The sequence below is a fragment of the Rhincodon typus genome, chromosome 30, assembly GCF_021869965.1.
Source record: "Rhincodon typus isolate 14 chromosome 30, sRhiTyp1.1, whole genome shotgun sequence".
NCBI classification, from domain to species: Eukaryota; Metazoa; Chordata; class Chondrichthyes; order Orectolobiformes; family Rhincodontidae; genus Rhincodon; species Rhincodon typus.
In genome coordinates, this window is record NC_063361.1 from 609506 (window position 1) to 622619 (window position 13114).

Below are 13114 nucleotides of genomic sequence, written 5' to 3' on the forward strand. Positions count from 1 at the left end.
TGCTGCTTGGCCTGCTGTGTTCATCCAGCCCTGCACCTTGTTGTTTAAGGATGACTGGATCTGCTTCCCTAAGGCTATTAGCAAACTAGATGGAATGTTTTTTAACTCTTAAAAATGAAATTCAAATTCTACCATGTGAAGACTGAGTTGCTATTGCAATTACTTTCCAGCTAAGCTTGAAAGCAAGGTTTGGAAATAAATGAAGGCATCTGGAGAGCTGAACTTACCTATTGTACTGTACCTTTTGTGGCATCTTTTGTAATCTCAGCATTTTACCAAAGGTAAGTGTAACACTGAATCTGTAATAAATCTTCAACTCTGAGTTTAATTTACCCTTCACACAGGCACTGGACTTAGGAATGTGATATTTATATTCTATTCATAACAGTTCATCAGCATGATAGCAGTGATTATCTCAAGAGGGAGTGTCATAATCGACATGTGCATCCAAAAAGTTTTCAAAGTATTTTATTTTTGATTTTTTTCACATCATTAAACTGAGTTGCAAATATATTAACAAAAAGACTTTTTCTAAGACTGTACAAATATCTGAAATTAAAAAGGAAAGCAACAGAAAAAAATCCACTTAAGACACCAAGTTACATTTTTAAATGAAAATGAAATTAAAAAAATAGACTACATTTCACACACCCACGCGCATACATACCCACGCGCACAGACACACATTGCATTTTCCATTCGTCAACACTTCTGCTGATTCCACATTGACAGCAGGCTGTTGTTATCAGTGCGACCTTAAACGATGCCATCAAATGTAAGTAACCAGCATGTGCACTTTCCAAAGAGGCTGCTTTGCACTCTATGGTGAAGTAAAGACAAAAGGACTGGAAGAGATGCAAAAATGCCTCCACTCACAGCTAAGTTGCCAAAGCAACACAACAGCCACTATAACCCAAGTGCTGCTTGGAAATAGCGGTCAGCTAAACAGCTTGCAACTTGTACTAGCCAATCATTGAGGTAATACCTGCCACTGGACTTGGAACCCCCACCCAGACCCCTTAAGGATTTTAACGGGAATTCCTTTTAGGATGAAAGGGGCTTAAAAACAGCAGCACAATTATGAACTTGGTGACAGTAATGTCAGGTCTTGCATGAGCAGAAGTAGCAGAAGCAAAGGGGAATTGCGCAAGTTCACTTTCAGATCAGTAATAACACTTACATTTAAAAACAAAGCCCCCTGTTTAACATGTATATTGCTGAGGCTGGAAATTAAAAGATGCTGCTGACAGGCTTCATTGTAACCAAGTCATGGGTCTCTCCAGCCTACGTTCTTAACGTTGGCAAACTGCACCAGACGGACAATGCTCAAAGCAGAAATACAGGCCCAATGTGAGGGAAAGAGGGAAAGGCCAGGGAGTAGCAGCTCTTGCTCCGAAACCATATTTTGGCTGGTATGGCTTTTACAAGTTGAAGCTCTCATCGCTCTCTGCTGCATGAAGCTGGGTGTCATCAGCATCAGTCATGCTGCTTTCCTGGGATTCATCGGTTCCAGCTGTGACAACAAAGCAGAATTAGTGTCTAGTCCCAATAATCCAAGGTAGCAATTCAGCTGGAGGCAAGTGGTAAATCCCCAATTCTAGAAACTTCACAACCAAGAATTTTGGAGGCACTACCAGAACTGTAAAAGAACCAAAGTTTGCTGGTTTGAGCAATATAGCTAAATATACATCATGATGGCCAATCACTGCTCGTTTCTCATGACCATCCAATCAAGCCATGGTTGTTTTGTCTCTCAACCTTGTTAGAACATAGAACATAACAGCACAGTACAGGCCCTTCGGCCCTCGATGTTGCGCCGACCTGTGAAACCAATCTGAAGCCTATCTAACCTACACTATTCCATTATCATCCATAGGTTTATCCAATGACCATTTAAATGCCCTTAAAGTGGGCGAGTCTACTAATTTTGCAGGCAGGGCATTCCATGCCCTTACTACTTGCCTGCCTTTGGCACGTGCCCCTTGATACTTAATCAACTGTTCATATATATTGTGACACACCTCTAGGGCAGGAGGGACACGAACCTGGACCTCCTGACCAATATGTAGGGACTCCACTGTGCCACAAGACCCTATGCCTTTCACTAAAGGTCTATCAATCAGTTCCAATATCTGTGCAACACTGTGAATGCAGAGTCAGTTGCAATGTTTTTGGAGAAGGAGTTCCAGATTTCCATAACTTTGTATTTTTTTCTCCTAAACAGGGCACAGAAAAGATTTACCAGGATGCTTTGAGGAGAGGTTGGAGAAACTTGGTTGCTCTCACTGGAACGGCAGAGGTTGCGGGGTGACCTGATAGAGGTATACAAGATTATGAAGGGCATGGACAGAGTGGACAGTCAAAAGCTTTTCCCCCAGGGTGGATGAGTCAGTTATCAGGGGGCACAGATTTAACTTGCGAGGGGCAAGGTTTAAAGGTGATGTGTCAGACAAGTTTTTTTTTAAACACAGAGGGTGGTGGGTGCCTGGAACCCACTGTCGGGGGATGTAGTGGAAGCAGATATGATAGTGACTTTTAAAGGGCATCTTGACAAATACATGAATAGGATGGGAATAAAGGGATACTGTCCCTGGAAGGGCAAGGGGGGTTTTAGTTGTGATGGGCAGCATGTCTATGCAGGCTTGGAGGGCCGACGGGCCTGTTCCTATGCTGTAATTTCCTTTGTTCATCAATAAATCATAGCATATTTATAACAATGAAAGTAGCCATTTAGACCATCAGATGTGCACTGGCTCTCTACAACAGCAATTTAACTCACCCCATTCCAACCTAAACCACATTTTTCCCTCAAATTCTCTCACCTTATGTACTTACCTAATTGCCTTTTGAAAGTCAATTCCAATCCCGAGTTCACTGCTGAATGGACCCATTTTAGGGTTACAGTGCCACCATTCTAATCACCTGAAAATCTTCCTTTCTACTGCTGTTAATTGCACCCTTTATCAATGCAGCTACTCACTTCTTCCCCAAATTTTCTGACATATTTGAAGATCATATGGCCATGATTATTTAGCTCTCAGCTTGTGCTAGATCTTAGTAATCATTGGTGCATCAAGCAATACAGCACCATTTGACCTAACTGATCTGTTAAATCTTCAACACAAGGTTCTTCCCAACCTCCATTTCACCCTCAGAGTATACAAACACATCATTTTAAACTGACATGTTTCTGATTAACTTGCTTACGCTATAAGCATTGCTGTACAGAATCCTCACCTGGGTAACTATCACTAACCTATCTCTGTTCCTTTTGACTGCCTAATAATCCCATCACAGAATAAGATAGATCTACATACAGCTTCAGTGGATTTGACTGCAATAGGAACCCAGACGGTCAACAAGACGGGAATTAAATGAGGAAAATATTTATCTAGCAGTGAATCAGTGACCGCTCCTGTTGAAACAATATGATCCAGCTATACAAAAGCCTGGTTTGGCCACATCTGGAGTATTGTGTCCAGTTCTGGTCGCCTCATTATAGGAAAGATGTGGAAGCGTTGGAAAAGGTGCAGAGGAGATTTACCAGGATGTTGCCTGGAATGGAGGGAAGGTCTTACGAGGGAGGGTTGAGAGAGCTAGGACTTTTCTCTTTAGAACGACGAAGGATGAGAGGTGACTTGATAGAGGTGTACAAAATGATCAGAGGTATAGATAGAGTGGACAGTCAGAGACTTTTTCCTTGGGTGGAGGTAGGAGGGGGCATAGTTTTAAAGTGAGTGGAGGTAGATATAGGGGAGACGTCAGAGGTAGGTTCTTTACTCAGAGAGTGGTGGGGGCGTGGAATACATTGCCGGAGAGAGTAGTGGAGTCGGCCTCATTAAAAGCATTTAAGCGGCTATTAGACAGGCATATGGATGATAGTGTAAGGTAGGGGTGGAGATTAGACAGACCTTAGGTTTAGGGTAAAAGTTTGGCACAACATTGTGGGCCGAAGTGCCTGTACTGTCCTGTACTGTTCTACGTTCTTCTTCAACAGTCAAGACATCTGGCACAGATATCCAGATGGCCCTGCTGCATGTTAAGTCAACAGGTAGGGCAGATCCAATGCTTCTTGGCATTCACTTTAACTGACAACTTGGTCTGGAGATTTGTAAATACAAGATTTGTAAATACTAGATGAGCAGAGTTAGTTGACAGTAAATGTTTAACCAGAAGGTTGGTACATATTAGGCTTGATGGCAGTAGTTTAAGAAATGCATACAAAGGGGTACTCAGGGTGAAGCATCTTTTTTGTTTTAATATATCACAGCCGGATGACATTTGCTGATGACTGAATAGGTAAATGAACAATAATAATAATAATAAGTAAGTTTGATTTAGACAATAAACATTTGTCTGATAAGAATCTACTATTTGTCCACGTATCAGATGGACGTAGGGGTGTGACGTTTCATTCCAGTAAACTGATGTACAGCAGTGTCGTTTTGTTGCTAAAGTTTTACTATTCCACTTACCTAGACTTTGGCTAAGTAAAGGCACATTCTGGCTCAAAGGGCACAAACTTGTAGGGGCAATTAGTGATACTGAACTACAGCAGAACATTCAGCGAAGCTCAATCATTGAAGCCAGAGAACAGCTCTCATTAATCGCCATTATTCTCTTTGGTTTAAGAAAACGTCAGACATTCGGGAGCAGAATGAGAATTTGCCACACATTTAAAATAATGTACTTCTTTTACTGATTATTTGTCTCTTCAGTTGACTTGTGCACTCAGGGCAATGGATAGTTTTAAATTAAGTCTGGGGTGGTTACGAACACAACAGGTGACAGGCCATCCTACTTTAGCTTCAAGAAAATAATCAGAATGAGATCAAATACTCCAAACTTACCAAACCTACCGTACGCTAACTTTACGAAAAGGCAATCTCATTAAATTGGGAGAATGCACTAATACCAACCTGTATCATAATGGTACCCCTCACTGAGCTGCCCATCATTTGTCACGGGCTCCTCGTCATCTGGTAAGTAGCGCTTGTCAATCGCCTCTTTGATCTGGTTGTTGGCTCCCTTTGGGTCAAGATCCATGGCCCAGGAGAAGTTCATCAAAGCCAGGTGCGTCTGCCCTAACTTCTTGTAGACCTAAAGGCAATGAAGTCTAAATGTTGGAAAACTGTAATAGGAGATAAGTTTCTGAACATAATACTAGCCACCTTTCAACCTTCAATGATTTATGTATATAGATACCAAGGTCAAAACACTACGAGGGGATACATTTTGGCAAAAGGGATAAGGAAAGGCAATACGGACTGAATGGTACAATTCTAAAGACGGCACAGGAACAAGGAACCAGAGGGTTGTGCGTGCATCAATATTTGACAGAGGCAGGTCATATTGAGAAGGTAGTTAGAAAAGCACATAATTTGAGACATTAAGTCCAAAAGCAGACAAATCATGCTGAACCCTTAAAATGCTCTGATTAGGCTCCAGCTATAGATTTGCATCCAATTCTAATCACCACATTGGTAGAATACAAAAGACCATTTCCAGGAATAGGGACTTAATTTACAAGGCTACAGGAGTTATACAGAAGCTGTCCAACTCAGAAAGGTAGGCCAAGGAAACCCTTCCTGTTAGTTGATAGTACATGGATGAGGAAGCATAGATTCAAAATTTTGGGCAAGAGATGCAGAGGGAATGTAAGGAAGGCCTTTTTCCTATCCAGTGAATGGTAATAATTTGGAACACACTGTCCACAAGAATGGTGGGAGGAGAAACAGCAATTTCAAAATGAAATTAGATAAATGTTGGAAAAAAAGAAGTGCAGGTATATACCGAAGGACAGTGGAGTGCAACAAACTGGACTGCTCTTAGAAAGAGCTAACATCGAGACTGGATGGGTCAAATGGCTTCCTATTCTGGGTTGCACTATTCCATGATTTTCCAACTTTGGCAGTGAGAATTACCCCACCAGCTTCTGCCTCCAATGAAAGTACCACCATTGGGCCATGGTTCATAAATGTCCAAACGTGCCATTGTTAACAGCTTGGAGCTTATAGATAACATGTACCCAGGAAATGTTCTTTAACATGCCTGAGAATTCATATCTTCAAGATGTCAGCTGTACAGGATACATGAACTTATCCACTAACTGGCTTGATCATAAAACAGAGGAAATAAAAATAAAACTGATTGTATTTCTATACAGTTTCTCCATTTAACATTCTTTCACACTCACCAATTCTGTTCAAGCAGGTGATAATAAGACCTTTGAAAATTTCAATAGTTGGTCAGTGTCAGACAGACCATTTGAAGGCGGGACCCATTAACATCAGATATCACATCAAATGTGTTAAATACATCGTCCAATTCCTGAGGAACTATTAAACTCTCACAACCCCCTATTACATTCTCCACATCCCACCAAAATACACAAACATATGGCTGGGCTGACAGCACCAGTCACCGCATGCACTGCAAGAGACCTATCTGAACTGAAGTACAGCTCTACATTTTGAGAAGCCCCGAGTAAGAACTTTCTTTGAAATTGTGAAAATCCCAAAGAAGGGGCAGACTAAGTGGCAATCTGATGGAGACTGCAACTGCTTGGAAAAATCTAGCCTGATGTTTCAGACAATATTGAACAACAGCAGGGAAGAGGAGAGAAGAAAGTGAGCACATGTGCTTCTGAAAAATTTGCCGGTCAAGAGTCAACTCTCTTACCTTTCCTATTAGGAAGTAAACAAGTGACTCTTTGGGGACAATTTGTTTCAGTTCCTCAAGCTCCTGTAAAGCTGCCTGATGAAAAAGAAACATCATGAGATGCTGAAGCCAAGACAAGCCAAAACAATGCAGAGTACCTCATACAAAAATCAACACAGAAAACTTACTTTGTATTTTTCATTTGCAAACAAAATGGAGGCTCTGTGGAATTTGCATAGAGGATTTTTTGGGTCTATACTAATGGCTTTATTTAGTGTTTCAAGTGCACACTCAGACTTCTTTAGTGCATGCTGGACCTGTGAAAAAAAACAAAAAAACCCATGAAGTTGAGAATAAAATCACAAAAAATGTAAGAGGATTCCTAGACAACACTTGAAGAGGATATCATACAACAACAGGACATGAATGTTAAAGACAGACCTGTTTGCCTGTCAAGAGTAAACAAACCATTAAGAATGCATTAAGAACAGAGAGATCTCTGATGTCATAGTCAGCATTCTTCTTTCAATCACACCCAAACTGATCATTCTCCTCATTTGCTATTAGCAGATTCCCTGTGCATACTAGCATGTTCGCTTATGTACAGTACTTCTGAATCTTAATTCATTGGCTGTGGTGTTTTGAGAGATGTACCACATGAATACAAGTTCCTCCTTTATGAGCAGCGGCGACACAGAACTTGTGTTGCAAATAGATTTTCAAACTTGATTACACTTAACAGCTACTAACCTTGACCGAGTGTCCATCTGATCCAGCTGCATCATAAAATTTACTGCTGATCAATATCAGAAATCCATGAGGTCAGTTCAGGACCCAGAGGTGGAGAAAGAATTGGACAGATCCTTCTCATATACAAGGTCAAATTTCTGAAATTTCCATTTTAAAAGTTCATCCTCAATTTTGTGATAGCTTTGTTGTTTTTATATTGCCACTTTTTTGCATTTACACTGCCAGAATATATAATAATCCCCTAGGATTAGAGAGTTAACGCAGAAATAAGTGACCGCATAACAAGATAATATGCTTCTTTGCTCCCAGCTAGGCTTAGGTTACTTGGAGTCCCTATGACCGCTTTAGTAGCCAAGCCTGACCAAAATGTACATTTCTGTGCCATTTCATTCATAAACAGTGTCAAAGCAGATCCTAACCTTGTTCTTATCACACGCATGAACACACCCTTCCAGCAGGGACTACAATATAAGCAGAATTCGGAACTCAAGAAAATTGATCAGCCTCTCCAGTTACCTAGGAAACTCATCCAATGAGCTCCACAGGGAGATTAATTAGTGTTTCTACATGGGCCTTGAAGGAGTTATCACATGATCTAAAACAATACTTTCTGTTATAAAGCAAAGTGTTAGATGCATCAGTGTTGAGGTGGAGAGACCAAAGTGGTTTCGCTGCAGCGACCATTCACAGGAGAACATGACTAACAGTCAGGAGGCCCAACCCATTCTTATGGCACTGAATGCAGCAAAAATCAAATCCAGGATGTATTGTGTGCTTCCCTCCTCTTATTATTTTCCACATGCTCTGTGTAGCACAATGGTGATGTGGACAAGGGATGGAGGGAGGAGGTAAGAGAGGGTGGGGTGGAAGAAAGATGACGACGACAACGACAGGCAAGGTCAGTAATGGTGACAAAAAAAAGCAAGCTTTTCTGAAAGCCCATCTGGTTCACTATAGGCCCCGAGGAAAGTAAATTTGCAGTCCTAAGCTGATCTAGCCTATACCACTCCTGATCCACAAAGTACTTGACTCCGCCCTCTAAAATGGTCAAGCATGCCAGTTTTATCACAACGGAAAAGTGAAGAATAAAACCAGATGAACTACCCAGGTCCAAACTTGGCATTGGAAATGACAATGAAACAACCAGTCCTGTCAATTCTGCAAAGTCCTCCTTGCTAACATCTTTGGACATAAGCCAAAATTGGGTGAGTTGTCCCATAAACTTGTCAAGCATCAGCCTGATATAGTCTCACTCAACGAATCATTATCCTTGACTCCATTCCTATTCCCCGACAGACTACTTTATGAGCCAGACATACCCACCAAAGGTCATGACAGTGGTATACAATTAGGATGGAGTTGCCCTCAGAGACCTCAATATCGATTTCATATCCATGAATCAAATGCGACCAAGGAAATCTCCCACTGATAGGCCCTACTTCATCACTTCAGCTGCTGAGTCAGTGCTCCATCATGTTGAATACCACTTGGAAGAATCACTGCGGGTAGCAAGAGCACAAGATAAATTTTAAAAAAAACCCACCTCAGAACTGACAGCCAGACTGCTCAGGAATCATGAAAGCGCACAAACCGGCAGCCGCACTAAAAACAACTGACAAGGGTTAAAGACCCAATAGATACCATGGACAGGACGAATGTGGTTTACAAGATACCATGCGGAGACTGCACAAAACACTAGGTGGGACAAACAGGCAGACAACTAGCAATCTGCATCCCCGAACACCTAGCATCTAAACGACACAAATAGGTGTCCTTAGTTTCAATACACACAGACGAGAAAAACCACACTTTCAACTAGGACAACACTACTTTTAATGGACAAGCCAAACACAGGACAGCCAGGGAATTCATGGAGGCTTGGCATTCATCCGCAGACTCCATCAAACACATTGAATTAGACCCGATATACCAACCATTACAATGCACAGCCGGAACCGGCACCTACCGGAAGCAGCAAAAAACCAGACCATATAAATTCAAACTGGCACAGGACAACAGCGCTTCACAGGAGGCTCCACAGCACTGAGGATGTCACCTAGTAAGGGGACAAAACATCTGCTATCAAACCTCCCAGCTCAGCGAACACACCAACATCTACAAGATATACTCCTAGGCAGGAACTCCAATGTTTAACACCAAGCATGGCTTAGCAGTACGATTACTGCTGCTAGATTGGGCCTACAAATCACTAAAAATTGAAAAAGTGACCTCATCTTCACCAATCTACCTGTTAAAGACATCTTTCCATGACAATATTGGTAGAAATGACTGCCACACAGTCCTTGTAGGACAAAGTCTCTGTTTTCTCCACAGTGCCACACGGCACAATCACTGCTCAAAACAAGCAAATAATTATGAGGCACTATGGACCATCAGCACGTGAACTCTATTCAAGCATGGTCGGTGACCTCAAGACCCTGCATATCTCATCTCTAACACTACTATCAAGCCAGGGAACAAAATGGTGGCAGAAAACTTTAACAAATGAAATGGAGCAGCTCCACAAACTCTTCACCTCAAAGTCAGTGCAAAAGGTATGACTGAATTATTTGCAAAGCCAGAATTACCAAGTGAGCAATCAAAATCTTACAGGAAGGATATTATTAAGCAGGTTCAGAAGAGATTTGCCAGGATGTTGCCTGGTATGGAGGTTTGAGTTGTAGAGAAAGGCTGGATAGGTTTGGGTATTTTTCACTGGAGCATAGGAGATTGAGAGACAACCTTATAGAAGTTTATAAAATAATGAGGGGTATAGATAGAGTTAATGGTAGTTGTCTTTTCCCTAAGGGTTAGTGGCAGTAGTCTTTTCTCTACGATGGGGATTTCAAGACTGGGGGTGACATTTTGTAGGTGAGAGGAGAAAGATTTAAAAAAAACATGAGGGGCAATTTTCTTTCTTTTTACAGAGGGTGGTTTGCGTGTGTAATGAACTTCCTCAGGAAGTGGTGGATGTGGGGACAATTACAATGTTTAAAAGACATTTGGATAAGTACATAAATAGGAAAGGTTTGAAGGGATATGGGCCAGGAGCAGGCAGGTGGGACGAGTTAGTTTGGGATTACCTTTGGCATGGACTGGTTGGACTGAAGGGTCTGTTTCTGTGCTGTATGTCTCTATAACTCTGCTTGAGGGCTCCACCATGCCAGTCTTCAGACAATTAGATTGACTCCATTTCACTAGAAATGACTGAGGCAATGGATATATCAGATGCTGTGAGGATCCCTACAGAATTTCCTGGTTGTGGTATTAAACACGTGTGCTCCAAAACAAGATGCATCCTTGGATATGCTGTTGCATCAACTCGTTAGACAGGTACTGCAATGAAACTAGTGCACGGGTAATGGAAGGTGTCATTAATGATGCTATCAAGTGACATCGACACAGCATCAACCTGCTCATGCAATTCCACCAGGTCCTTATTTTGAAGGGACCAATAACCCGAATTAGGCAACAAAAATCTTTCCAAAGTTTTATAATTTAGAACCAATTTCCACCTTTCCCTTCTGAACCCTTTCTCTGTCCATAGGTCCTTCCATTGCTCCCTGCGGCGAGGGAAGAATCAGCTTTGTTTACCCTTTTAGGAAATAGCCCAATTAAAACAGTTAAGTAATGACCAAATAACAAACAATTCACACTGCCCTGGTGGGCAAAGACCCAAATAAAAATTTAAAAACAAAAACAGGGCAAAACTGAGGTGCTCACGAAGTCTAAAAATGGCGTCTGAGGGTGAAATAATGCACTCCACAAGAGGAAAGTGGGCACCGTCAACAGAAAGGCATCAAGGAATCAATTGGAATCCAGAGAGGACTCGGAGCAGGTGAGAGATATACCAAAAAGGAGGATGGTTATGGATGTTGCAGGTTGGTCAACACATCTCCAGGACATTACTGCAGAGTTCCTCAGGAAAGTTTCCTAGGTCCAACCATCCTCAGCAGCTTCAATGACCTGCCTGCCATTACAGGGGCAGAATGTTCACTCGTGACTGTACAATTTTCAACTCCATTCACAACATCCCAGAAACTGAAGAAATAATAGCACTTATCAGCCAAAACCTGAAGGTAAGTGACATCTGTGCCACACAAATGCTGGAAAATGACCTTGTCCAACAAGAGAAAATGCATCCATGCCCCTTTAATGTTAAACAGTATTATGAATACTAAATGCCTTCACTATCAATGTCTTTGTGGTTACCACTGACCAGAAAGTGACTAGTACAGCCACATAAATACTGAGAAGAACCTGTCAGAGGCCATGAATTTTGTTGCAACAACTCTCTACAGGCTGTCCACTGTATATAAGACACAAGTCAGGATATACAGACTTGACTTGACTTGTCTGCAGCAAATTATATACAAGATTCACTGCAGCAAACCTTGATTGACAGCATCCACCAAACCAAAAGTATAGAAGCACCACCATCTGCAAGTTCTGTAAGCATCCTCACTTATACCAGCTGCACTCCCACTCTCAGATATTCCCATCCCCTCAGTTCTCACAAAGAGTTCACAACAAGTTTCAAACTTGGAATTGGGGTCACAGTAGCAAAAAAGTGTTTGGGGAACACTCACCTACACCACATAACCTGTAGCAGTTCAAGACGACAGTTCACCACCACGTTCTCATCAGCAATTAGAGATGCCCTCCCCTTTGAGCATTGACAAAGGATTATTCCATTCAAGATATCCTAGTCCACTCCCCAGTCAATCATCCTTTCCTAACAACACCTTTTCGTGCAAATGCCAGTCATTTCACCTCATTTCTTTTCACTATCCAAAGCCCCAAAGTCTTTCAAAAAGTGAAAGAGCATTTACTTGTACTTCTTTCAAGGTAAGATACTTCAATCAGAAACACCTCCATGCAGTTCCCAAACAGGGCCTTTTGACCTTCCTAGGATAACAAGGTGTACAGCTGGATGAACACAGCAGGCCAAGCAGCATCAGAGGAGCAGGAAGGCTGATGTTTCAGGCCTAGACCCTTCTTCAGAAATGGGGGAGGGGAAGGGGGTTCTGAAATAAATAGGGAGAGGGGGGGAGGCGGATAGAAGATGGATAGAGGAGAAGATAGGTGGAGAGGAGACAGACAGGTCAAAGAGGCAGGGATGGAGCCAGTAAAGGTGAGTGTAGGTGGGGAGGTAGGGAGGAGATAGGTCAGTCCAGGGAGGACGGACAGGTCAAGGGGGTGGGATGCGGTTAATAGGTAGGAGATGGGGGTGGGGCTTGAGGTGGAAGAAGGGGATAGGTGGAAGGAAAGACAGGTTAGGGAGGCGGGGACGAGCTGGGCTGGTTTTGGGATGCAGTAGGGGGAGGGGAGATTTTGAAGCTTGTGAAGTCCACATTGATACCATTAGGCTGCAGGGTTCCCAAGCGGAATATGAGTTGCTGTTCCTGCAACCTTCAGGTAGCATCATTGTGGCAGAGCAGGAGGCCCAGGATGGACATGTCGTCTGAGGAATGGGAGGGGGAGTTGAAATGGTTCGCGACTGGGAGGTGCAGTTGTTTATTGCGAACCGAGCGTAGGTGTTCTGCAAAGCGGTCCCCAAGCCTCTGCTTGGTTTCCCCGATGTAGAGGAGGCCACAACGGGAACAGCGGATGCAGTATACCACATTAGCAGATGTGCAGGTGAACATCTGCTTGATGTGGAAAGTCTTCTTGGGGCCTGGGCTGGGGGTGAGGGGGGAGGTAT

General features: G+C 42.5%; 1 protein-coding gene across 1 annotated transcript in view; it reads right to left on the bottom strand.

The window, feature by feature from the left end:
- Window positions 1-454: 454 nt before the first annotated feature.
- Window positions 455-13114, bottom strand: part of cdc27 (cell division cycle 27) — a 107600-nt gene continuing 94940 nt past the window's right edge. Inside the window, exons 16-19 of the mRNA XM_048614696.1 lie at window positions 6849-6977; window positions 6682-6756; window positions 4920-5100; window positions 455-1513 (exon numbers count right to left, since the gene is read on the bottom strand). Of these exons, the coding sequence (XP_048470653.1) occupies window positions 1422-1513; window positions 4920-5100; window positions 6682-6756; window positions 6849-6977 (477 nt within the window). The 3' untranslated portion in view covers window positions 455-1421. The remainder of the gene's footprint in view (window positions 1514-4919; window positions 5101-6681; window positions 6757-6848; window positions 6978-13114) is intronic.